The 22,972-nt window shown below is 34.6% G+C and overlaps 2 protein-coding genes across 3 annotated transcripts; one reads left to right on the top strand and one right to left on the bottom strand.

The window, feature by feature from the left end:
• Nucleotides 1-4,099: 4,099 nt before the first annotated feature.
• mpg (N-methylpurine DNA glycosylase) lies at nt 4,100-9,336 on the top strand. The gene is made up of 3 exons (XM_087809803.1): nt 4,100-4,388; nt 6,159-6,363; nt 8,476-9,336. Exons 1-3 carry the CDS (start codon nt 4,209-4,211, stop codon nt 8,847-8,849), a joined length of 759 nt encoding a protein of 252 aa, XP_087665929.1. The 5' UTR covers nt 4,100-4,208; the 3' UTR covers nt 8,850-9,336.
• A 283-nt stretch (nt 9,337-9,619) lies between these two features.
• nprl3 (NPR3-like, GATOR1 complex subunit) lies at nt 9,620-22,716 on the bottom strand. Of its 2 annotated transcripts, XM_087809768.1 has the most exons (14): nt 22,259-22,716; nt 21,698-21,767; nt 21,303-21,341; nt 20,430-20,562; nt 18,805-18,879; nt 17,479-17,632; nt 16,767-16,848; nt 16,560-16,697; nt 16,300-16,456; nt 15,094-15,200; nt 14,848-14,977; nt 13,825-14,008; nt 11,804-11,996; nt 9,620-9,868 (listed from the first exon to the last, which is right to left on the bottom strand). In XM_087809768.1, exons 1-14 carry the CDS (start codon nt 22,440-22,442, stop codon nt 9,703-9,705), a joined length of 1,812 nt encoding a protein of 603 aa, XP_087665894.1. In that variant the 5' UTR covers nt 22,443-22,716; the 3' UTR covers nt 9,620-9,702. The 2 variants fall into 2 exon arrangements, with proteins under 2 accessions (XP_087665894.1, XP_087665895.1); XM_087809769.1 differs by lacking the exon at nt 21,303-21,341 and having other exon boundaries at nt 22,259-22,714.
• Nucleotides 22,717-22,972: the final 256 nt, after the last annotated feature.

The raw sequence follows: 22,972 nt of genomic DNA, 5'->3' as shown, positions 1-22,972 counted from the left end.
ATAAACGGGACATCTCGGGTAGAGTATTCTTCATGTAATTCTTCTCGTAATGATTTGCCGAGTTCACAATAATGATTTACCGTATTTACAAAAGGACGGTAAAACTCCTGAACATACCGCACTTGACTTGTTTGCCGACATTGAAAGTCAACGTCACAGCCTGTTTGGAAGAGGCAACAAAAAATATATAATTATTTTTTATCGCACTTGAATCAATATTCCAAGAACAAGTCATATATATATAATAATAATGACTGACCTACAGAGTGCACCTTTAATTCAAGCCACACCATTAAAATGAAAAGAAAAATGAGTACATATATAAGCCTCATCTGTCTATAAGCCTCAACAACACAGAACGATAGTAGAAAGATTTTCCTTTTTCACATTTTAAATTGAATAAAAGGTATTCCTATGTGTAGATATATGTATTTAACTTCATACAAATGTAAGTAAGTAAATAAGTCATTTTTATTTATAGAGCGCTTTTCCAGACCAGGGTCACAAAGCGCTTAAACAATCAAAACAATACTCAATAAAGTATATACTTTAAAGATCAAGATAAAACTGATAACACAACAGGAGTTCCAGAAAATCAAGGAAAAGCCTGAACAAATAAAAACGTCTTAAGATGTTTCTTGAAGGAGTCAGTAGATCCATCAAGCGCAAAGAGAGAGTAAGATGGTTCCAAAGCTTAGGAGCAACAGTATATACATTTGGTGTAGCATTAGGTATTCATGTGACGTAGCACATATAGCAAATATGCTAATAGAGCGAGGAAATGACGGAAACCTTGGTCCTAACAACATTAAATTGTTGTAGATTTCTGGATTGTAGAAAATGTGGCAAAACAAATGGTAGAAAATACATTAATTACACCTAATAGTAAAGCCAATATCAAAGTAGTCTCTCTATCTTTCTATCACCTGGATGTATAGCGTCAAGATAAGACTGATTCTGTATTTTTTTTTAAATACCCAAACTATGTAAAGGAAAGCGTAAAACAATCTGCAGTTGAACATCCTCGTTCATCTTCTCACTTGCTGTCAGCTGCCAGAGCAAGAACACAACATGCCCATGAATCATTTATCATGTACAGTGAATAATTCAAATCTCATTAAATTCAGAACACAACGACGCCTAACGGACATTAAGGGGAACGAACTCGGTAAAAGAGGTCGATCTGATCAATGAAGTGAATCTAAAGACAGAATTAAAACATCGATGCAACACTTGACAACGTCCTTCATCATTTTCTTTCAATGACCAGTTCTGGAAATGCCTTAAAGCCTCGTGTTCTTCTTCTTTTACCACTTCCTCACCACTTCTGCTTTTATAAGAATATGTTAAGCACTATAGTTCTCAGTAAGAGTAACTGACAACATGTGGTCAGTTACTTCCCCGCTTACACAACATGAGCTGTAATTGGCTGCCAAGACACTCCATTAGTCGACACTGAAACAGTCAGACGAGCTTTTTTTTTCTTCCCCACCCAGTGATCGCCATTATTGTACAGTTCATTAATTGTGTAGCGAATGACGCACAAATAGGCTTCACTGATCCAGAAACACTATGTCTATTTGAACAAATGCGATGGACTTTTTGACACAGACGGACCTCGGTGAGGCCAGCTGGAATCATTTCAGAAAGACGTATACAGAATGTTAATCTTTTTTCCTGCGCGGTAAAAATAGAACTAGAAGTGTTTGGGCGGCATTCTGCTCCTCCGTCTGCGCACACAGATATATATCGTCTATAAAGCCACTCGCTTTGGCTGCCGGAGCTGAAAGTGATCCAGCAACCGTCGAGCTACTGAGATTATCAAGAGGCAACAAACAAAAGAAGCCGAGTCCAGACTTCACTCCGGCTGCTGCTGCCGCCGCCGCGCACCGTCAGTGGAAATACAGACAAAGTCAACAAAGGCCTCTGCACCCGTGAGAACCACAACGTCAACAAAACTGGACAGTGCTACACAACGCTGTCAGCAGATTTAGAAACAAAGTCGCTGGAGTTTTTCCCGATGCGTTGGTCGATATTATTAATATGTATTTACAATAAAAATGTCTATATTTCAACATTCTGGTTGGTGACTTATATCTGCATGCTTAGGTAAAGCTAACTAGGCTACTAGTACCGTTGGCTCCCTTCTTTTGTCATAAGAAACAAACATAGCTCATTTTTTTTAAATATTACAAAATAAAATTACATTTTTTATATTATCGACGTTTAAAGTTTTTCATTCGTACATTTTCTTCTTAAACTAATGACAACATTAGACAAAAAAGCAATTAAACTTAATTTAAGAACTTTCCCTTTATCATAATACAGCAACCTGCCACTAGCAGATTAAGTTTTCTTCTCGTGTGTTTTTATTTTTTGTTTTTTTATTTTATTTTATTATATTTTAATTTAATTTTAATTTAATTTAATTTAATTTAATTTAATTTAATTTAATTTAATTTAATTTAATTTAATTTAATTTAATTTTCATTTTATTTTATTTTATTTTATTTTATTTTATTCTATTTTATTTTGTTAATAGTGTTAATTTTCTGATATTGTACATAATTTGTATAGTTTAAGATCGTTTTATTTTATTTTATTATCTCCTTTATTATTTCTTTTTTTTCCTTGCACTTTATTTTCCTTGTGCTGTTGTAAAAGTGTGTTTCCCCTCTGGGGATGAATAAACATTTTCTATTCTATTCTATTCTATTCTATAATGTGCAAAAATTTTCTATAGAATAAGAAAGAATAATACTGTATGATCATGTTAACGACAAAAGAAAATAGACTCATATACGTAAATAAATATGACTAATAACGATGTAAAACACGGCCTCATTCATGTGCGTGGAACAGTATAAAAGAGACTCGACAATATTTGAATAAATTGTGGCTCTCTCACAAAAGGTTCTTTTTCTCCTTACATCCTGTGACACACACTTTCCTCAAAATCCAACAGAGACGGCCAATTTGGCGCCTTCCGTTTCCTGAACATGCAACGTCGTCGGCTCTATTTATAACCCTTTTATTATTAGTCCGCTCACAAGTGAGGCTGTATAGATATGACGACGAAAGGGGGGAAAAATGGAGACTGGACTTGCTTTGGCTAAACTAAAGGAAACGGATCATTTCGAAAGACACGCAAAGCAAGTTCTGTCTGAGCTGTAAAGTTCATCTGGACAATTTACTTTCCTCTTAAATATTCCACAGCAGAATACTACAGCTTCCTTACAACAAGTTCAATTCAAAATGTATTTTTTATACATTTTTATACCATGTGAAATAACATTTCAGAACAAGTGAACAATCATCCAAAATTTAAAAAATAGTGTCAATACCATATCAATAATTAGGATTTTTTAGATATTTCGTGTACAAAGTACAAAGCAACTTGTACATATGTCTCGTAACGCTTTCAGGGATGAAGAAAAATGTGAAAATTCTCATGAAATATAAACCTACAGAAGTAAGTAAGTAAGTAAGTAATTTTTATTTATATAGCGCTTTTCCAGACCAGGGTCACAAAGCGCTTAAACAATCAAAACAATATTCAATAAAGTATATACTTTAAAGGTCAAGATAAAACTGATAACACAACAGGAGTTCCAGAAAATCAAGGAAAAGCTTGAACAAATAAAAACTTATTTTTCTTAAAGGAGTCAGTAGGACATTTTTTTAGATTCATGAATTGAATGCCCTTTTTTTTTAAGACTTTTTAAGGGAACCCTGCTTAATAAATAAATAATTTAAAATTGGACAAACTTAAACTGGGTGTGAAGCTTAACAGTAACTGTGAAATGATACATTTAATGGATGCTATTGGTTGCTAAAGTTGCTAGCTTGTAGTTCATTTTCACAGCTTCTGAAATACTAAAATAAAACTCTCAAAACAATCACTTACCAAACATACTTTTCATTGATAGTTTCAAATTCAATTCTCACCTTGATTTTATGTGTCACTTCTTAGCGTTTATTCATATCAAAGTCATCCTTTTTCAACTTTTTTTGCTAATATTTGCTAATATGGTGAGTCGGGATGATGACGTCACTTCCATGCGCCCAGCACCGGTCCCTTTAAATCGAGCTTGTAAACATGACTTTACTTCCGCTAGCTTTAGCAATTAGCCACGCGAAGGTTTCACTTAATAAAAGCGACAAATAAACGTTTCTTGGAATCAAAAGTATTACTCGGATCTAAAGCGATGGCGCAAAGGAAGAGAAGACAACTTTGCGAGGAAACACCTGCTCCAGTGAAACATGCGAAATCACAAAGCGACGATGAAAGAAGTTGTTATTTTGTCAAGAATAATGTACAGAAAAGACTGGGGGAGGATTTTTTCCAGCAACCTTGTGTGTGTCTTGCAAAGGCTTTGCTCGGAAAGGTGATTATTTTGTTAGACATGATGTATTAAATGTGTAATAATGTAAGATTGTGTTGTTTAAAAAGGGATAAATGTAATTGAAAAATACACAGAATTACAAAGAAAATTAGCCTTCAATTTGTAGGACACTTGCTTGATAAATCAATTGTTTTTTGTTTTTTTTTACGTAATATGACAAACATTTGAAAACTAGAAAGAGGGCTTTCCAGAAGAAAATGCAGTGTGAATGCTGACCATGCTGTGCTGTGGAAGAAGTAGTGACATTAGTATTAAAAGTAGAAGAAGTGGAATCAGTAGTAAAAATAGTAGTAGCAGAAAATTTAAAGTAGTAGTAGAATTAGTCGTAAAAGTAGATGTAGTAGTAGTATTAGTAGTAGAAGTAGTAGTGTAAGTATTCGTGGAATTAGTAGTAAAAGTGGAAGTAGTAGAAAATTAAAAGTAGTAGTAGAATTAGTAGTAAATGTAGAAGTAGTATCCGTAGTAGCAGTAGTAGCGGAATTAGTAGTAAAAAAAATAGAAGTATTAGAAAAGTAAAAGTAGGAGTAGAACTAGCAGTAAATATAGAAGTAGTAGTGGAATTAGTAGTTAAAGTAGAAGAATTGGAATTAGTGGTAAAAGAAGTAGTAGTAGAGTTAGTAGTAAATGTAGAAGTAGTAGAAATATATTCGTAGTAGCTGTAGTAGCAGAATTAGTGGTAAAAAAAATGAAGTATTAGAAAAGTAAAAGTAGTAGTAGAACTAGCAGTAACTGTAGAAGTAGTAGTGGAATTAGTAGTTAAAGTAGAAGAATTGGAATTAGTAGTAAAAGAAGTAGTAGTAGAGTTAGTAGTAAATGTAGAAGTAGTAGTAGTATTCGTAGTAGCAGTAGTAGTGGAATTAGTAGTAAAAAAAAATGAAGTATTAGAAAAGTAAAAGTAGTAGTAGAACTAGCAGTAAATATAGAAGTAGTAGTGGAATTAGTAGTTAAAGTAGAAGAATTGGAATTAGTAGTAAAATAAGTAGTAGTAGAGTTAGTAGTAAATGTAGAAGTAGTAGTAGTATTCGTAGTAGCTGTAGTAGCGGAATTAGTAGTAAAAAAAATGAAGTATTAGAAAAGTAAAAGTAGTAGTAGAACTAGCAGTAACTGTAGAAGTAGTAGTGGAATTAGTAGTTAAAGTAGAAGAATTGGAATTAGTAGTAAAAGAAGTAGTAGTAGAGTTAGTAGTAAATGTAGAAGTAGTAGTAGTATTCATAGTAGCAGTAGTAGTGGAATTAGTGGTAAAAAAAATGAAGTATTAGAAAAGAAAAAGTAGTATTAGAACTAGCAGTAAATGTAGAAGTAGTATTAGTATTGGTAGTGGAAGTAGTAGTGGAATTAGTAGTTAAAGTAGAAGAATTAGAATTAGTATTAAAAGTAGAAGTAGTAGTAGAATTAGTAGTAAATGTAGAAGTAGTATTAGTATGAGTAGTAGAAGTAGTAGTGGAATTAGTAGTAGAAGTAGTGGGTCAAAGTAGAAGGAGTTGAAACATGAGTTGAAGATGTTCCCCATTGAAAAGAATGGGGTAGAAAAAGAAGAATAAAAGAAAGAGTGGAAGAGATAAAAGAGAGCTAGAACATAGCCCGTATTTCGGAAACGAGCTGAATTGATAAAAGTTTGAACGGTTCAAATCGGATGAAATCTCTGGGAGGAGAAGCGGCACAAAGTTTAGGTCAGAAGAAAACAGGATCTCTATGCTTCCCAGCATTCACACACAATAATAAAGCATTAATCCTACATTGCGATCGTTGCAGGTGTTGGTCCACAAGTGTGAGGACGGCTCGGAGCTGAGAGGACGAATCGTGGAGACGGAAGCTTATCTGGGAGGAGAGGACGAAGCTTCACACTCGGCAGGAGGCAAACGGACGGAGAGGAACGCTGCCATGTTTATGAAGCCGGGCACCATCTACGTGTATCAAATCTACGGGATCTACCTCTGCATGAACGTGTCTAGTCAAGGTACAAGTCTGGTTCAAGCGTATCGGATTTTAAACAGCATTTTGAGCATTTTTAAACGATCAAAATATCATACTTAAGTCAGTTTTTAAAATAACAGAAAATTCGTAGCACACGTATTTGAATATTTATCGACGGATCAGCAAATATTTATCCTTGTGGATGGATATTTGGATTCAAAACAATAATATTTCACCAGAATTCAAGAGTAACTTAATGAAAAAAAACACAGAAAAGGTCAGATTTGAATTTCTACATTATTTATAATTACTCTTTTAGGATCAATTGTTTTATACAAGTGAATAAATTAATAATCTTTTTTTATTTATGTTGGGTTCATGATGGTTTTAAAAAAAAATGTAAATATCTAATTCTAAAGTGTTTTATATAGAAGTTCATCAATGCCAATAATTAGAATATTTAATGGTTTCATTTAACATTTCAAATGTTGAAACTATTTTTAATTCAAATTTTGATTTTATTTAGCTACTCGAACGTTTGCTTCTACGTCGTCACATGATCGCCTGTGTGTCGCACGATTGGCTGAAACTTTGACCTAGTAGCTTAGTACTGATTTATTGCACTATTATACCAACATTTCTATATTGAATTTAAAAAAGCTGCAGATTAAAAATGATTGAATTTTGAAAATAAAATACTATTGTATTATACTATATTAATAATACTATATTATATTATTGGAATATTATATTTATAAAATTAACATTTAAATGCATTTAAAAAAAAAATCATTCAATTAAAAAAAATAAAAATAAAACATAAATTCAGCCTCAATATCAGAGTTTTCAATTCAATAAAAACAACTAAATGCTCAAAAACAACAGCCACTTTTCAATAAAAAAAAAATCAAACTTAACAATTAACAAATGATAAATTAAAACATTATATATTTTTAATTTTGCAGGATATTTTTGGTCAATAATTTAAGATTGTGTTGTTTAAAAAGGGATGAATGTAATTTGAAAAATACACAGAATTACAAAGAAAAGTAGCCTTCAATGAGTAGGACACTTGCTTGACAAATATATTGTTTGTTAGTTTTTACGTAATATGACAACCATTTGAAAACTAGAAAGAGGGCTTTCCAGAAGAACATGCAGTGTGAATGCTGACCATGCTGTGCTGTGGAAGAAGTAGTAGTAGAATTAGTCGTAAAAGTAGATGTAGTAGTAGTATTAGTAGTAGAAGTAGTAGTGTAAGTATTCGTGGAATTAGTAGTTAAAGTGGAAGAATTGGAATTAGTAGTAAAAGTAGAAGTAGTAGAAAATTATAAGTAGTGGTAGAATAAGTAGTAAATGTAGAAGTAGTAGTAGTATTCGTAGTAGTGGAATTAGTATTTAAAGTGGAAGAATTGGAATTAGTAGTAAAAGTAGAAGTAGTAGAAAATTAAAAGTAGTGGTAGAATAAGTAGTAAATGTAGAAGTAGTAGTAGTATTCGTAGTAGTGGAATTAGTATTTAAAGTGGAAGAATTGGAATTGGTAGTAAAAGTAGAAGTAGTAGAAAATTAAAAGTAGTAGTAGAATTAGTAGTAAATGTAGAAGAAGTAGTAGTATTCGTAGTAGTGGAATTAGTAGTTAAAGTGGAAGAATTGGAATTAGTAGTAGAAGTAGTAGTAGAATTAGTAGTAAATGTAGAAGTAGTAGTAGTATAAGTAGTGGAAGTAGTAGTGGAATTAGTAGTAGAAGTAGTAGGTCAAAGTGGAAGGAGTTTAAACATGAGTTGAAGATTTTCCCCATTGAGAAGAATGGGGTAGAAAAAGAAGAATAAAAGATAATTTAAGATTGTGTTGTTTAAAAAGGGATAAATGCAATTGTTTTGTTTGTTTTTACCTAATATGACAACAAAATAATAAAGCATTCATCGAACATTGTGATCACTGTAGGTGTTGGTCCACAAGTGTGAGGACGGCTCGGTTATATAGTCTTATTTGTTCTTTTGTATTTGGGTTTAACAACAGCAAACACTGGAGATGAACACGTTTCTACACTGAATCTGCCTCGTGATTTAAAATGCATGGAGTGACTTCTTCTGCCAAAGGGCGGCTGGAAGGAGACAGTTCTGGAGCCTGCTGACCGATGCGTATTGTTGCTCAGGGGAAGGGGCCGCGGTTCTGCTGCGCTCCCTGGAGCCGCTGCAGGGTCACCGAGTCATGCGGCAGCTGAGGACGGCCAAGCGAAAAAAAGAAGGGGCGCGAGCCTTGAAGGACAAAGACCTCTGCAACGGACCCTCCAAGCTGTGCCAGGCCCTGAAGATCACCCGCTGCCTGGACCGCCGGGACCTGGCTTCGGACCCGGAGGTTTGGCTGGAGGACGCGGAGGCGGAGGCGTCGTCGGAACCCAGAACCACGGTGTCGACGTCGCGGATCGGCATCGGGTCTCGCGGGGAGTGGGCCGAGAAGCCGCTGCGGTTCTATCTACGAGGACACCCGTGCGTGAGCGTGCTGGACCGAGAGGCCGAGGAACCGTGAGGTTTGGAACACAAACACTTCACGGCCTCAAGAATATTATCCACCACTTTTTCTTTGTGGAACTTCAAATATAAAGAGCAGATTCTCCCTCAGGGTTGGGTGGAACTCGAAATGTGTTTTTTTTTTGTCTTTTGAGCAAAAAGTATGATCACTTTCTGATTAACGTTGGCCTCACAGTCGTTACAAATCAATCCTGGATACAAAAATCTAATTCATTCCTGTTATAATTCCCCTGAAGTTCTGGGCCTGAACTCAGCATATGATGGTTTGCTTGTCCTTGTAAACATGGAGCTGAGGATTGTAAGAAGAGAAGCTCAGAGGATAGAGGGAAGCTTGTAGGATGGATAAAAAAAACAAAAAAACGGTAAAACAAATGGTGCCTGGAAGGAAAATCAACTTACAAAGAAGCTAAATGAGATAAAGATGTGGATTTTGATGCTCAATTTTGGATTTAAAATGATATTTTGTACTTGTTAAAGTACTGGAATACTTTGTGTGGGATAATTGCGAAAGAAATCTTCTGTACATCCTTTTTTTTAAAATAAATACTCAATTTAAAAGATGTAAATGTTGATATCCAGCTACGATCACACCCTGAAATTATCGTTCATCTCTCTTTTTAAACAATCGTACCTTAGAGCCTCTTTTTTTCGTGCTTTCACAGATGTTGGCTCTGATGTTTACCGTCTTTGTCTTCAGACAGTCGCTGCACGTCGTCTGGAATGATCGTTTAAATGTGTGTCCCTCAGAAAAAACACAGATATCTTAGCTTGAAGAAAAATAATTTAATGTTTCCAGGGATTAAGAAGAGGAGAGGGTTGTCTTCCTGTGGCGTCACCTTCTCGTCTGTTTTCTACTCCGTGGGCGACTGGAAGATGGATACGATGGGGTCCTCGTGATTCGTCACCACCAGGACGCTGCGGAACTTGTCGAACAGAGTCTTGAGCTGCGAGCGCCGGATGTTCTCGTTGTACATGATCTCTTCCAGATGGTGGTGGCCCCGGAAATAGTGCAGGAGCCTGGAAGAACACAGCGGGATGAAGGAGTTATGAGGCGACTGTTGAACTGCTTTTGTACAGTCAGTGGAGCGTCTAGAGGATTTATCTGCTTGTTTAAGTCAATTTGTAGTATCTGTAGAAACAGAAAATTAGTTTTTTTTTTAAATTATTTCAATCTCATCTTGTCCTGTAAAGTATATTTGTAGCTTTTATACAATTTTACACTTCAAATCATACAATTAATACACATCATACATGTACAATACTTTATATAAATCAAACCGTTTAACTGAAATCAAACCATTTTCAACTGAAATCACACCATTTTCAACTCAAATCAAACAGTTTTCAACTGAAATCAAACCATTTTCAACTCAAATCAAACAGTTTTCAACTGAAATCAAACCATTTTCAACTGAAATCAAACAGGTTTTAACTGAAATCAAACGGTTTTCAACTGAAATCAAACCATTTTCAACTAAAATCAAACCATTTTCAACTGAAATCAAACCATTTTCAACTCAAATGGAACCATTTTCAACTGAAATCAAACCATTTTCAACTAAAATCAAACCATTTTCAACTAAAATCAAACCATTTTCAACTGAAATCAAACTATTTTCAACTGAAATCAAACGGTTTTCAACTCAAATCAAACCATTTTCAACTCAAATCAAACTATTTCAACTTAAATCAAATGGTTTTCAACTGAAATCAAACCATTTTCAACTTAAATCAAACCCTTTTCAACTTAAATCAAACAGTTTTTAACTGAAATCAAACCATTTTCAACTGAAATGGAACCATTTTCAACTGAAATCAAACGGTTTTCAACTCAAATCAAACCATTTTCAACTGAAATGGAACCATTTTCAACTGAAATGGAACCATTTTCAACTGAAATCAAACGGTTTTCAACTGAAATCAAACCATTTTCAACTGAAATCAAACCATTTTCAACTGAAATCAAACAGTTTTCAACTGAAATCAAAGAGTTTTCAACTGAAATCAAACCATTTTCAACTAAAATCAAACAATTTCAACTGAAATCAAACAGTTTTTTCAACTGAAATCAAACCATTTTCAACTAAAATCAAACCATTTTCAACTCAAGTCAAACCATTTTCAACTCAAATCAAAGAATTTCAACTGAAATCAAACAGTTTTTTCAACTGAAATCAAACCATTTTCAACTAAAATCAAACCATTTTCAACTGAAATCAAACAGTTTTCAAGTGAAATCAAACCATTATCAACTGAAATTAAACCCTTTTCAACTGAAATCAAACCATTATCAACTGAAATTAAACCATTTTCAACTGAAATCAAACAATTTTCAACTGTAATCAAACAGTTTTCAAGTGAAATCAAACCATTATCAACTGAAATTAAACCATTTTCAAGTGTAATCAAACTATTTTCAAGTGAAATCAAACCCTTATAGACTGAAATCAAACCCTTTTCAACTAAAAAAAAAACATTTTCAACTGAAATAAAACCATTTTCAACTGTGATCAAACCATTTTAAACTGAAATCCAACAGTTTTCAACTGCAATCAAACTATTTTCATATCATGTGATTTTTGTCCATGTCTCGTGATCATTTGTGTGTGTCATGTGAACATGTGTCGTGTGTTATTGTATGTTGTTTCTTATATTTATTATGTGTCAAACGCAAGGTCTGGGATAGAAATCTAGCCTTATTTTACATGGCGGGCAAGAGCTTTAAAAACACAAATAACTCAATTTCCATGTCTTGATTCTGGAATATAACAGTTTGTAAAAATGACAAATTATTCCAAAAAGGAAGTTATTTGATGAAAGATGGGGAAGTGAAAAAAAAAGTGTCTTGTTTCTAAGTAAGTGTGTAAGTAAGTACTTTATATTTGTAGAGTGATTCTCCAGACCAGGGGTCACAAAGAGCTAAGAAACATTCATCTTTCTAGTCACACTCACCTGGCAAACATCCTCAGATCCTCGGGGTTCTGCGAGGCGGGGATGTTGAGGATGACCTGCCGCTCGTGGTCCGACAGGCTGGCGAGCAGCGTCTCCGTCACCCTCAGGTTGAGGGGAGAGTCTCCCCCGGGCAGCAGCTCAGCACTAGAGTTCTCCATGCTGGGACTGGTGAGTGTCATGTCATCACTGCTGGCTGCACACACACACACACACACACACACACATGTATTAGACACACCTGTTTGAGCCACAACATGAGACCTTCAACATTCTGCAACAAAAGGAGCAACAGGAAGTCTATTGGGACGAGAGCAGCATCTGGTTTTCAGTGAGGTGGAAAAAAAAATCAACAAAACAACTACACAAAGGAAACAAAGAAAGCTCTGAAGCAAAAGCAGATCATTGGAAAAATACAAAGACTGGTTATTGTCTGGACTCTAGAGCCTGACGACCACTGACCACTATACACGTTTGTCAAATTCATGGGATTTTTATTGATTATTTTGAACTAAACTACACACAATGTACCTTTTATTAAAGCTTCTAAAAAAAATTGGCCATTTGAACAGTTTAATAATTGTTTATTAAATGTTTATTAGGGGTTTTTACATCTGTACGGCGATATTTTTTTTCTGAATACCGTATCAATATTTATTTTCTATTTTTTGGCCTTTCAAATTATGTTTTATTTATTTGTTGTTGTTTTTACCATATTTCTGGTTTATAGTTCAATAAAAATATTTCATAAAAAAAATGAACAGGCAAATATTCACTGTGTTCATTCGTTTTTGTGTTAAAATGCAAGTTCCGGCCACTAGATGGCAGCAGTCATTACATTCTCCCCAAATAAAGAAATGATGAAGTCCCTTGAGATCCGAGAGATGACTGAGGACGAGAGGATACAGTGGACTCCAGCAGCTTTTTAAAGCTGGACATATTTTGGTTTCAAAACAAATGAAAGAAGTTACGACTTTGTCAAGAGTCTTTGGGTCTGTACTTTACACAAGAGAAAACTACTTGTAAATACTACAAATATATCGCAGTATATTATAACAATGTCCCTGATTCTTGCCATATATTCAACAAGTATATTTAAAAATGAATAAGTAAGTGACAATATTTTTCTTGAGAACAGATGATTTAATTATTGGTGGTCGTCTTAAATTACCAACTGGAATCTACGCTTTATTTGAAGGTAAGTAAGTAAGTAAGTAATTTTATTTATATAGCGCTTTTCCAGACCAGGGTCACAAAGCGCTTAAACAATCAAAACAATATTCAATAAAGTATATACTTTAAAGATCAAGATAAAACTGATAACACAACAGGAGTTCCAGAAAATCAAGGAAAAGCCTGAACAAATAAAAAGGTCTTAAGATGTTTCTTAAAGGAGTCAGTAGATCCATCAAGTGCAAAGAGAGTAACATCAGTGATGTAAGGAGGAGCCTGACCATGAATAGATCTGAAAGTAAGAACCAGAATTTTAAAGTTGATCCTGAAAGAAACTGGCAGCCAGTGAAGAGTTTTAAGGATCGGAGAAATGTGAGTTCTTCTACTAGAGCAGTTCAGAATTCTCGCTGCAGAGTTCTGAATCAACTGCAGGTGAGACAGATCCTTCTTGTTAAGACATGAAAACAAACTGTTACAATAGTCCAGACAAGAAGACACAAAAGCATGGATTCCAAGCTCCAGATCATGTTCCGACAATATTTTCCTAAATTTAGAGATTTTTCTCAGTTGAAGGAAACTGTTTCTGGTCAGTTTCCTGCAGTGTTGAACTAGAGACATGTCTTTATCAAATACAACACCCAGGTTTCTCAGGCTCAGTTTGACCCAAGTTGAGAAGATTGAGAATTGAGAAGAAGAAGGTGCGACACATGTTGTTACTTCCTGTTATTCAAGTAATTTCTGGATCGCTACCACCACCAATATTGATCAAAAATCCCACCATGAGCTGCTTGGCAGAGGTATGTCAACCCCCCCCCCCCGAGGGCTTTTTCTGTTAGCTTCGATTTACTCACTCGGGGATCCGAAGCTAAGTGCGCTCGGCGTACTGAGACTGCGACCTCCTACTCTCGTGGCCAGCGGCGGTTCTTCTTGGCGTGGCTCGTCCTCGCCGGGCGGCACCAGCAGGCAGACGTAGGTGTGCAGCTGGATGAGCAGCCGGCGCTGCAGCTTCCACACCACCATCTGGATCAGCTGCGTCTGAGGAGGAGGCCACACGTGACTCGGATGCAGTCGCCGACACGCAGCGATAGCTTTGGCACATATTTAAAGATGACCATTGTCAAATAATATTGTTTAGTGTAGTCGTAGTTATAGTAGTACAGTAGTGAGTATTCTGTTTTTTAGTGGTTATTTAAATGACTGTCCTTGTTTGACCTTTCAAAATATAATTATTATATCAGTGTCATCAGAATATTAAATATTTTAATTAATATATCAAGTGTAAAACCTTAAATCTGTTTATTGAAATGCTGATGGTTTTTAAGCATTTAATCTTTTTTTTTTAATCATTGAATTCAATCATTTCAACATTAAAAGGGTAATTTTTTCCAATAATTTGATTTAGAAATGTAATAAATTAAGTGTAATTACAATAATTCAAAATAACATCCTCAAATATTTACTTTAGAGTTCTCAGAATTAAAATATCAAACGTGCGTTAACATGTTTCTATGAATTAAGAAAACGTTTGCATCCTTCTAAATGTAATATAAAGAAATATATTCGGAAAATGTAAATTTCAATGATTGGAATTTGAATATAAATATATACAAAACGCTACGTGTCTCATTATATTGTATTAGTTGAATTGATTGAAGGCTATGTATGAATAGAATTAATTAAATTATTGCTGTAAAAAAATATATATAGAAAAAGAAAAATGTATTCAATAAAATGTAATTGAACCTTTCAATGTAGAAATAATTTAATTAATTCACACATTTCATTAATACATTAAACGTGTCAACATTAAATCTAACCATATAATATTAAACTGATGACAAGGCTATTTTACTATGAATCTCTTTCAGCCATACCTCCTGTGCTGGAGCTTCCAGAGGGTTCCTGAACTCAGCCAGCGACACGGGCAGAGAGAACTTGGCCAACATGGAGGGCAGATCGTTTCCAGGGAACTGCAGGGCGAACTGTCGAGCCAAGTTGGAGTATCTAACCGAGGAGAACGTGGACATTAACGCGACTCGTTTCTATTCTTTTCTCAGCAGGAAGGGGGCGTCAAAGTCACACTGAGGTCATCAGCCTGAGGTCATGGGGGTCACACTCACAGGCTGATGTTGGCGTGAGGCGACAGCATGTAGACGTTGTTCTCGCAGAGCGGGAAGATGATGATGGCTTTGCCCCAGTAGACCAGATGAGCTGCGATTTGAAATATCTGACAGGATACAAAATGAATTAAATAATAAATATAGACGCCAAAATAATCAGTATTATTTCCTTTAAATCAGTGGAAATGGTTTGTTTAATTGGTAAATGTAGTCCTCTAGATAGCGCTATCAGTTTTATCTTGCCCTTTAAAGTATATACTTTATTGAATATTGTTTTGATTGTTTAAGCGCTTTGTGACCCTGGTCTGGAAAAGCGCTATACAAATAACACAATTACTTACTTACTACATCTCTATTGCTTTTCACAATAAAATCTTACTGAAGCTAATATTTACATTATCAGCAACAAACTTAACAAATCATGAATACATTTTGTAACATCTAGCACTAGAAGTTTGCTATTGCTTGCTCATTTTAAAAGTAGCTTTAATTTCAAAATATTTAGCACATTTCTTCAAGAAACATCTTAAGACGTTTTTGTTTGTTCAGGCTTTTTCCTTGATTATCTGGAACTCCTGTTGTGTTATCAGTTTTATCTTGATCTTTAAAATATATACTTTATTGAATATTGTTTTGATTGTTTAAGCGCTTTGTGACCCTGGTCTGGAAAAGCGCTATAATAATAAAAATTACTTACTTACTTACTTACATTTCATGCCTGTAGTACGCATGTGATCCAATAGAGGGAGATATCCGACATTTCGACGTCACATTACCCATCATTACAACTTACCGCAAATATATTTGTTAATAGATCATTTATTTAATTCATCAAAAAAAATGGATATATTTTTCATTTAACTGATGTTTTACGAGGAACTGATATTAGAATATTGTTATTAGAACATTTAATTGTTTTTAAACAGCAGAACATAATAACTACTATACATATACATACTGTACATATATATATATATATATATATATAAAAAGAGTCAGTATTTGTTTCACATTTACGTAATCTACAGTAGATTATGCATATCTTAAAAAAGAGTATGCATTCTAGGAGTAAGTTTGATTCGTCTAAAAAAACCCGATTTGTGATTAAATAGTTATTTAAGAGAAAATTGAATATGAAACCAACTTTAAATTCACTTTTTAAAATAAAAAATAGTGGATATTGCCATGAATAAAACCCCACAGCACCTGTAGGAGAGCCAGGTCTGCGTCTTGAGCGAGCTGCTGCAGGTTTTTCATGGCCGTGCAGGTCTTGATGAGGCGCACCATCGCCGAGGAGCAGTCCACGGGAAGCTGACTCAGCAAAGCCTTTTCCCCTTCCAGCAGCAGCAGAGCGTGGTACGGCCTGGAGAACCAGACACACATGGTTATTTAGGGATATAAAAAAATGAACAACTTTACTGTAATTGCGACGAACACCAAGAAAAAAAAAAGGAATTGCAATGCACCTTATGGCCTTCAGGCTGCGCTCAAGCGACTCCGGGGGGATGTGGTTTCCACCGATCCTGTGGATCTTATGTGGCAGACAGAAACTGACCTCCAGCCAGTTGTTGATATGTATCCTGACCACTCCAGTTGTGCAAAGACTGGAATGAAAAGGAGGCGACAACTGAATTAAATCACATTAATAAAAAATCACATTCGGTGTTAAGTACCTGTCGTAAGCTTCTTTCAGATCCTTGGCAAGTTTACATTTGGGTAGAATTTGTCTGAACGGCGACAGCGGGCTTCCGTCCGCTAGACAGGAAGTAAGTAAGTAAGTCATTTTTATTTGTATAGCGCTTTTCCAGACCAGGGTCACAAAGCGCTTAAACAATCAAAACAATATTCAATAAAGTATATACTTTAAAGATCAAGATAAAACTGATAACACAACAGGAGTTCCAGAAAATAAAGGAAAAGCCTGAACAAATAAGAATGTCTTAAGATGTTTCTTAAAAGAGTCAGTAGATCATCAAACACAGAGGAAGATCGTTCCAAAGCTTAGGAGCAACAGTCTGGAAGGATTTCTCTCCTCTGGTCCTGAACCGTGTTCAGGAACCATAAGTAGATTCTGATCCACAGACCTCAGAGCCCGAGCTGGGGTGTAAGGCTGGATCAGATCAGTGATGTAAGGAGGAGCCTGACCATGAATAGATCTGAAAGTAAGAACCAGAATTTTAAAGTTGATCCTGAAAGAAACTGGAAGCCAGTGAAGAGATTTAAGGATCGGAGAAATGTGAGTTCTTCTACTAGAGCAGGTTAGAATTCTCGCTGCAGAGTTTTGTATGAACTGCAGGCGAGACAGATCCTTCTTGTCTTAGTAAAGATGTATATTGTGATTCTGAGACGTGATTTGAGTTGATCCTGATGCGATGAGACTCTCACTCTCGGTCACGGTCGTGATCTCGTCCTGGACGGCCAGCATCAGCTTGGCCTCTCGCGTCAGATACTGGCAGCGCCGCTCCTCGTGCTGCAGGGCGATGGCGATGCGCCGCGACAGGTTGTGCATGCAGCTGATGACGGACGGGTCGGCGTTCGCCTGCGGAGACGACGGCGGCGACATTTTTTTGTTACGTTCTAGATCCTTAAATAATGACATAACTGGAAATAATCCATTTGAAAAGCATCTTCAGCTTCAAAATAACTTCATCTATCAATTGATAATTTATTAGCATATGATTAGAAATGTATTGTTTAATCAGGATAAAAGTACAATATAAGAAGAAAAAAGATATATAAAGAGAATATATGGACAAAATAAAAAATTAATCTATAAGATACATTTGTTATACAACTAATGAAAACATTAGTAATATTAAGAAATCTACTTAATAAATTAAATCTATTACGGTAATATGTTTAAAGGTTTGTACATGAATAGTGTTAAATATAAAATAAAAACGACTTGATTAAATAGTTACATTAATGTAAACATTTTATTATAAAGAATTTAAACTAAATTAATTATAATAATTGTAATTTGCCATAATATAATCTGGGGTTCATCATTTAGATTAATTACAATTGATGAATTCAAGTCTTAACTAGTGCATCATTAATTTAATATTGTTAATATTTCCCTTTTTTTTATCCCTTGCTTTCCTTAGCATTTCTGTTTGGAAGACGTCATTTTGTAAAATAGTTGTTGTGGTAACAAAGAAAAGTTAAAGTAAAATAAAATAAATGTCTATGAATGTTTTTAAATCAATATTTTGATCTGCCAAAAAAAAAAAAGCTCAACCTCAACCTACATTTTTCCAGACTTTATATAGTAATTTCGAGATATTAAAAAAGGGATTAAAGATATTAATTATTGACAGATCATTACTAACTTCTATAATATTTGAATCTATTGATGTTAACTTCACTAAAATACTAAATATGGTTTATAATATTAACTTGTTCACGAGGCAAAGTCAAACCTGATGTCAAGCGAGCACAGAATAATGAAATAAAATCTACTACAAATGAGTAGTAATGTTTTCCTAATCATATTTAACACGTGCAGCAACACATACGATGACTCAGCACCGACGGGAACTTTCTTGCTGAGCCGCCAGATTATTAGTTTCCTCCCCAGACGTGCCTCGTCGAGATAGAGAAGGCCTCAACCCAACGCGTGAGCCACACCCAGCCTCCAACAAATCGAAGGTGCTCTCGTTGATACACTTTTCAAGATGGAAAAAAAAAAAAGAACATGATGAACTTTACCCTCAAGGCAAACACCACGTTGAATAAGATCATCGTCGGCATTTCTCGCTTCGGTGACGGGTCCGTTTTCGACACCTGGAGTAGAAATAAAAACAAATGACTTCAGTAATCTTTAACATTTTTTAAAGAAACAAGAACATTTTTTTTTTTTTTAAATGATCATAGTTAATAATGTACTGTAAATACATCCACATTTTTCATGTAATTATGCTCCATGAATTAAATACATTTTAATTAAGTAAATAAAATAAATACAGAGATTTTTTTAAATAAAATTAACAGTGTCAATAAAGTTTTCTTTATATTGAAATTAGGTATATTATATGTTTTATAATCTTGTTTAAAATAGTCCTTTTTTATCACAAAATAATTAAGTTATTTTATTTGTTTTAGTTATAATTAAAACATTATCAGTGAGCATGACTGGACTAAAAGAAGTGTACTTAGAGTAGAGATAAGGTCTCCACCCACGAGCTCATCTGATCCATCTTGTCGGCCAACTAGTGCGTTAGTCACAGGAGGTCAAGGAGGTCACAGGAGGTCACGGAGGTCAATCCAGCTCCGACTTTCAACCATGAAACAAAGACTGTTTTTTGGCAGCATTTCACCTGCTACTCAGTAAAGATGAGTCTCGTTCTGTTTTCATTGATTATCACCATCTTAAAGATTGATAAAAGAACATTTAAAAAACTAAAAGTGATAATAAAAATAACTTTAAACGTTTTTCGATAGACTTTCTCCGAGTTGTGTTCCGTCAGTATTATTTGGGCTAATAGCATTAACTAAAATAGGACATTATTTTAATTTGTTTATTACATGTTATGCCAATACAAGCAAATGTTATGTGCTGTCACTGTTATTATGGGGTCAAAATGCTTTAAATTTTAAGTGTTAACTTTAATACATTATGTTACAATCTGACTGTATAATTTTGGAGGTTTATTTAGTTGTTTAAACAAACCGAGTTACAGCTCTGTCGGTTAAATCATCTCAATCTTAACAGACAGTAGGGCGGAGTCACTATCTCCTGCATTTTGAAGGCCAAATTTTGGGAACTAAAGGCTAAAAATAAATGAAATCCCCGGACTCTTTGTCTCAAGCAGCGTTGGGGGAATTTTCTTATTCACACCATAGGGGATCAAAATCACAGCGTCGGGGGGCCACACGCTGAATGGCACTGGCAAAAACCCTGAGACATGTTTATTTTCTGTTAATACTATTTTGATGGACAATTATGTCAGTTGTAATTTTGGGGCTAGATTTTCTCAATTGTGATAGATTTGGTTATTTTCTGTGAGTATTATTTTGCTTAATTTTTTGTAAAATGTAACTGGCAGTGGGATGTTTTGCAGCATGCATCTTGCAAATCATGTTGAATATTTGGACTTTAGATAATCGTACAAATCAGTTGTTAGCTGAAGGTCGCGATTGTGAGCTTTTTACCTCCGTCTCCAAATACAAAGAAATGTTGATAAAACAATCTTTTTTTTTATTAAGTTTATGAATGGATCCAGAAAATAAGATTAGAATCGAGATTCTTCATAACTCTATTTTATTCTTATTTTAAAAAAGAATAATCAGGAAAATGAAACTGCTGCTTTTAAAACCAAAACATCCGATTGTACCTGGATGACGGCCGGGTGCTGCAGGAGCGTCGGGTGGCCCACGAATCGAACATTATCGATCTTCAGTTCAAACTTCTTTCCACACATGTCAGACTTGGTCGCCAAGATGGTTGCCAGGATGATATCTGAGAACCTGAAGTGTAGAAATAATGACTTGAAACTGAAATAAAAGCGAGAATCCAAAAAAAAACACCAGGACGAGTGAGATATTTATGATCAGTTTTAGTCGATTATCTTTAGAGCCCAGTTCATCATCGCACAGTAGAAACGTTTGTTGCAAAGAGTTGGAAAGTATGTATAGATTCTCCCTGCAGAAATTACTTCATCAGGATCTCATGCTGGTTTTATTGAAGAACCCCATGCTGCAATCAAAGAATTAAAAGTCCAGTCGGTGAAACCCAGAAGATGTAAAGACACTCAATGAGAGAAAGTTGTCAAGATGACAGTAATCCAAATACACACTCAAAAGAAAAGTAAAAACAACACTTTCTCCTCTTATTTCCCATGAGCTTTAAACTTGTTTAACCAATGAAAGTGACGTAGAAATTAAAAAGGGTTATTTTCCTAAAGAAAAAGTGTTGCATTCCTTTTTTTCTGAGCATGAATTAAATCTATTGTCTGTAATTCTAAGTCTTAATCTAACCGGTATAGAGAGTTTGTGTAAAGTGTTTGAATTTAGTGTAAATACAAAAAGGAAAACAATACAGAGGATTGAAACACTTCACTCCTGATTTTGCCTGCTTCCGCTGCTACAGTTTTAAAGGACTTTCAGACCAGTACATGACACCAAAGAGGACAGGGACTGGGGTTTATAATATAGGAAAGGAATGGTCTAAGCAGAGGAAAGGTGGTTCGGAATGTTTCAGGTCTTACCCTGCTACCAATTGTTCGTCAGTAAGTGTAGATTGTTCTCTGGAATAGGGAATGGGCCATAAACACAAAGAAATAAAAACAACAACAAAGAGGGCAAAACAACACAAATAAGATAAAATAAATTTAAAAAAAGATTGAGATTGCATAAAATACTAACATGTTCCAAAGCTGTTATTAAAAAAGGTTTTTAGGGAACAACGTAAGATTCAAAGTCACAAAAAAGACAATCAGACAAGTTAAGAATCTAAAACGATATGTACTCAAGGTCTTAAACCATTTGGATGTTTAAGAATGTTATATTTAAAAAGATAAAAAAGAGCTGGAAAGTGTATAAAACATCAAAGTTTTGGTCTTTCTATTAAATAATCCTATAACTTATGAAGGAAAATAAATACCTTGAATCGCCATCCTGATCTTCAAGACTGTCTCCAGATGTGTTCAGAGCATATGGACTACGTTGTTTTGCTTTTTAAAAAAATAGTATGGTTAGTTAGAAATATTATCACTTTCTTTTCATCCCAGATACTTATATACTACGTACATATTGGACCAAAATAGACCCTTACGAGTATACCTTACCATATACCTTTTACAATATTGTTTCAAAAGTGCTATTGTAGGAAAAACTGAATACAAAAATAATACATAGTAATATAAATTAGGAATCTTTAGTAAGTCCCTGACAGTGCAGTGAAGTTGTAAGAATAATAATGCAAATCTTATGACTTCATTACCTCTTTAAAAGGTTAAGTTATAATAAAGTATATGTTCTGTATATGGCTTTAAAAAATCTTTAAACTTGAAAAGAGGAAGTCTTGATAAATCTGTTACTGGCCAATTTTAAACATTTACTTTACTCCATATTTACTTTTCTACCAACAATACCAGTCTTAGAACAAGAGAATTAAGAAGACATTTCAAGATCACTATCTAAATAAATCAAGGCGAGAACATACCTTCGAGAGATGAAGGACACTCGGACACTTTTTGAAAGGGATATCGGAAGAGAAGTTTGTTCCCTCTACTCCCGGAACTGACCAAGATCACACTTATTGGACTTGTTTTATCTCCAGTTTTATAAACGCTATTTCGAGCAGAACTATACATTGACGTTTGGTCTTCCGTTGAGTTAAACATCATTCTAGCATTCTAGCTAAAAAACACTCTTCTCACGAGACGAAGCAGCGACCGATCGCAGAATGAGACACAAAGATGAAGTTATAATTAAAGAATATAAACTCAGATATCGAAAGGGTTATTTTTAAAGCAGTGAAATAATTCTACAGAGCGACTCAGCCATGATTTGTTGTCATTGTTATGTGCCTCTCTGAAAAATGTCCGGCTGGAACTCTGAACAGAACGTTTAGTGGTTCCGCCTCAGCCCTTCCGCTTGTTCAGTAACTTGAAAAAAAAAACGAAAAAAAACCTCAAATCTCTGCTGTAACACGGTTCAAATTTGACAATTCGTATCAAAATCTTTAATTTAATTATATCTAAATCCGTATTTACAGTACATACATTTATTCATGCTAATACATTGCACGCTTAGAATGGTAATAATGAAAGTTTAAACTTTAAATTGGCCTTATTAATGCATTATTAGCTCTAAAACAAAAATGTTTACATCATTACTTATCATTATTTTTATTTTATTATTCCAACTTTCTTAT

The sequence above is a fragment of the Callionymus lyra genome, chromosome 15, assembly GCF_982586985.1.
Source record: "Callionymus lyra chromosome 15, fCalLyr1.hap1.1, whole genome shotgun sequence".
Taxonomy (NCBI): Eukaryota; Metazoa; Chordata; class Actinopteri; order Syngnathiformes; family Callionymidae; genus Callionymus; species Callionymus lyra.
This window is presented reverse-complemented; position numbering and strand designations above follow the sequence as displayed.

Coding starts and splice junctions, on each gene's coding strand:
- mpg (XM_087809803.1), top strand. CDS start 4,209: ATGGCGCAAAGGAAGAGAAGACAACTTTGCGAGGAAACACCTGCTCCA. Junction 4,389..6,158: donor CAAAGGCTTTGCTCGGAAAG/GTGATTATTTTG, acceptor CGATCGTTGCAG/GTGTTGGTCCACAAGTGTGA. Junction 6,364..8,475: donor CATGAACGTGTCTAGTCAAG/GTACAAGTCTGG, acceptor ATTGTTGCTCAG/GGGAAGGGGCCGCGGTTCTG.
- nprl3 (XM_087809768.1), bottom strand. CDS start 22,442: ATGATGTTTAACTCAACGGAAGACCAAACGTCAATGTATAGTTCTGCT. Junction 16,849..17,478: donor GATCACGACCGTGACCGAGA/GTGAGAGTCTCA, acceptor CTTCCTGTCTAG/CGGACGGAAGCCCGCTGTCG. Junction 9,869..11,803: donor GATCTGAGGATGTTTGCCAG/GTGAGTGTGACT, acceptor GTGTTCTTCCAG/GCTCCTGCACTATTTCCGGG.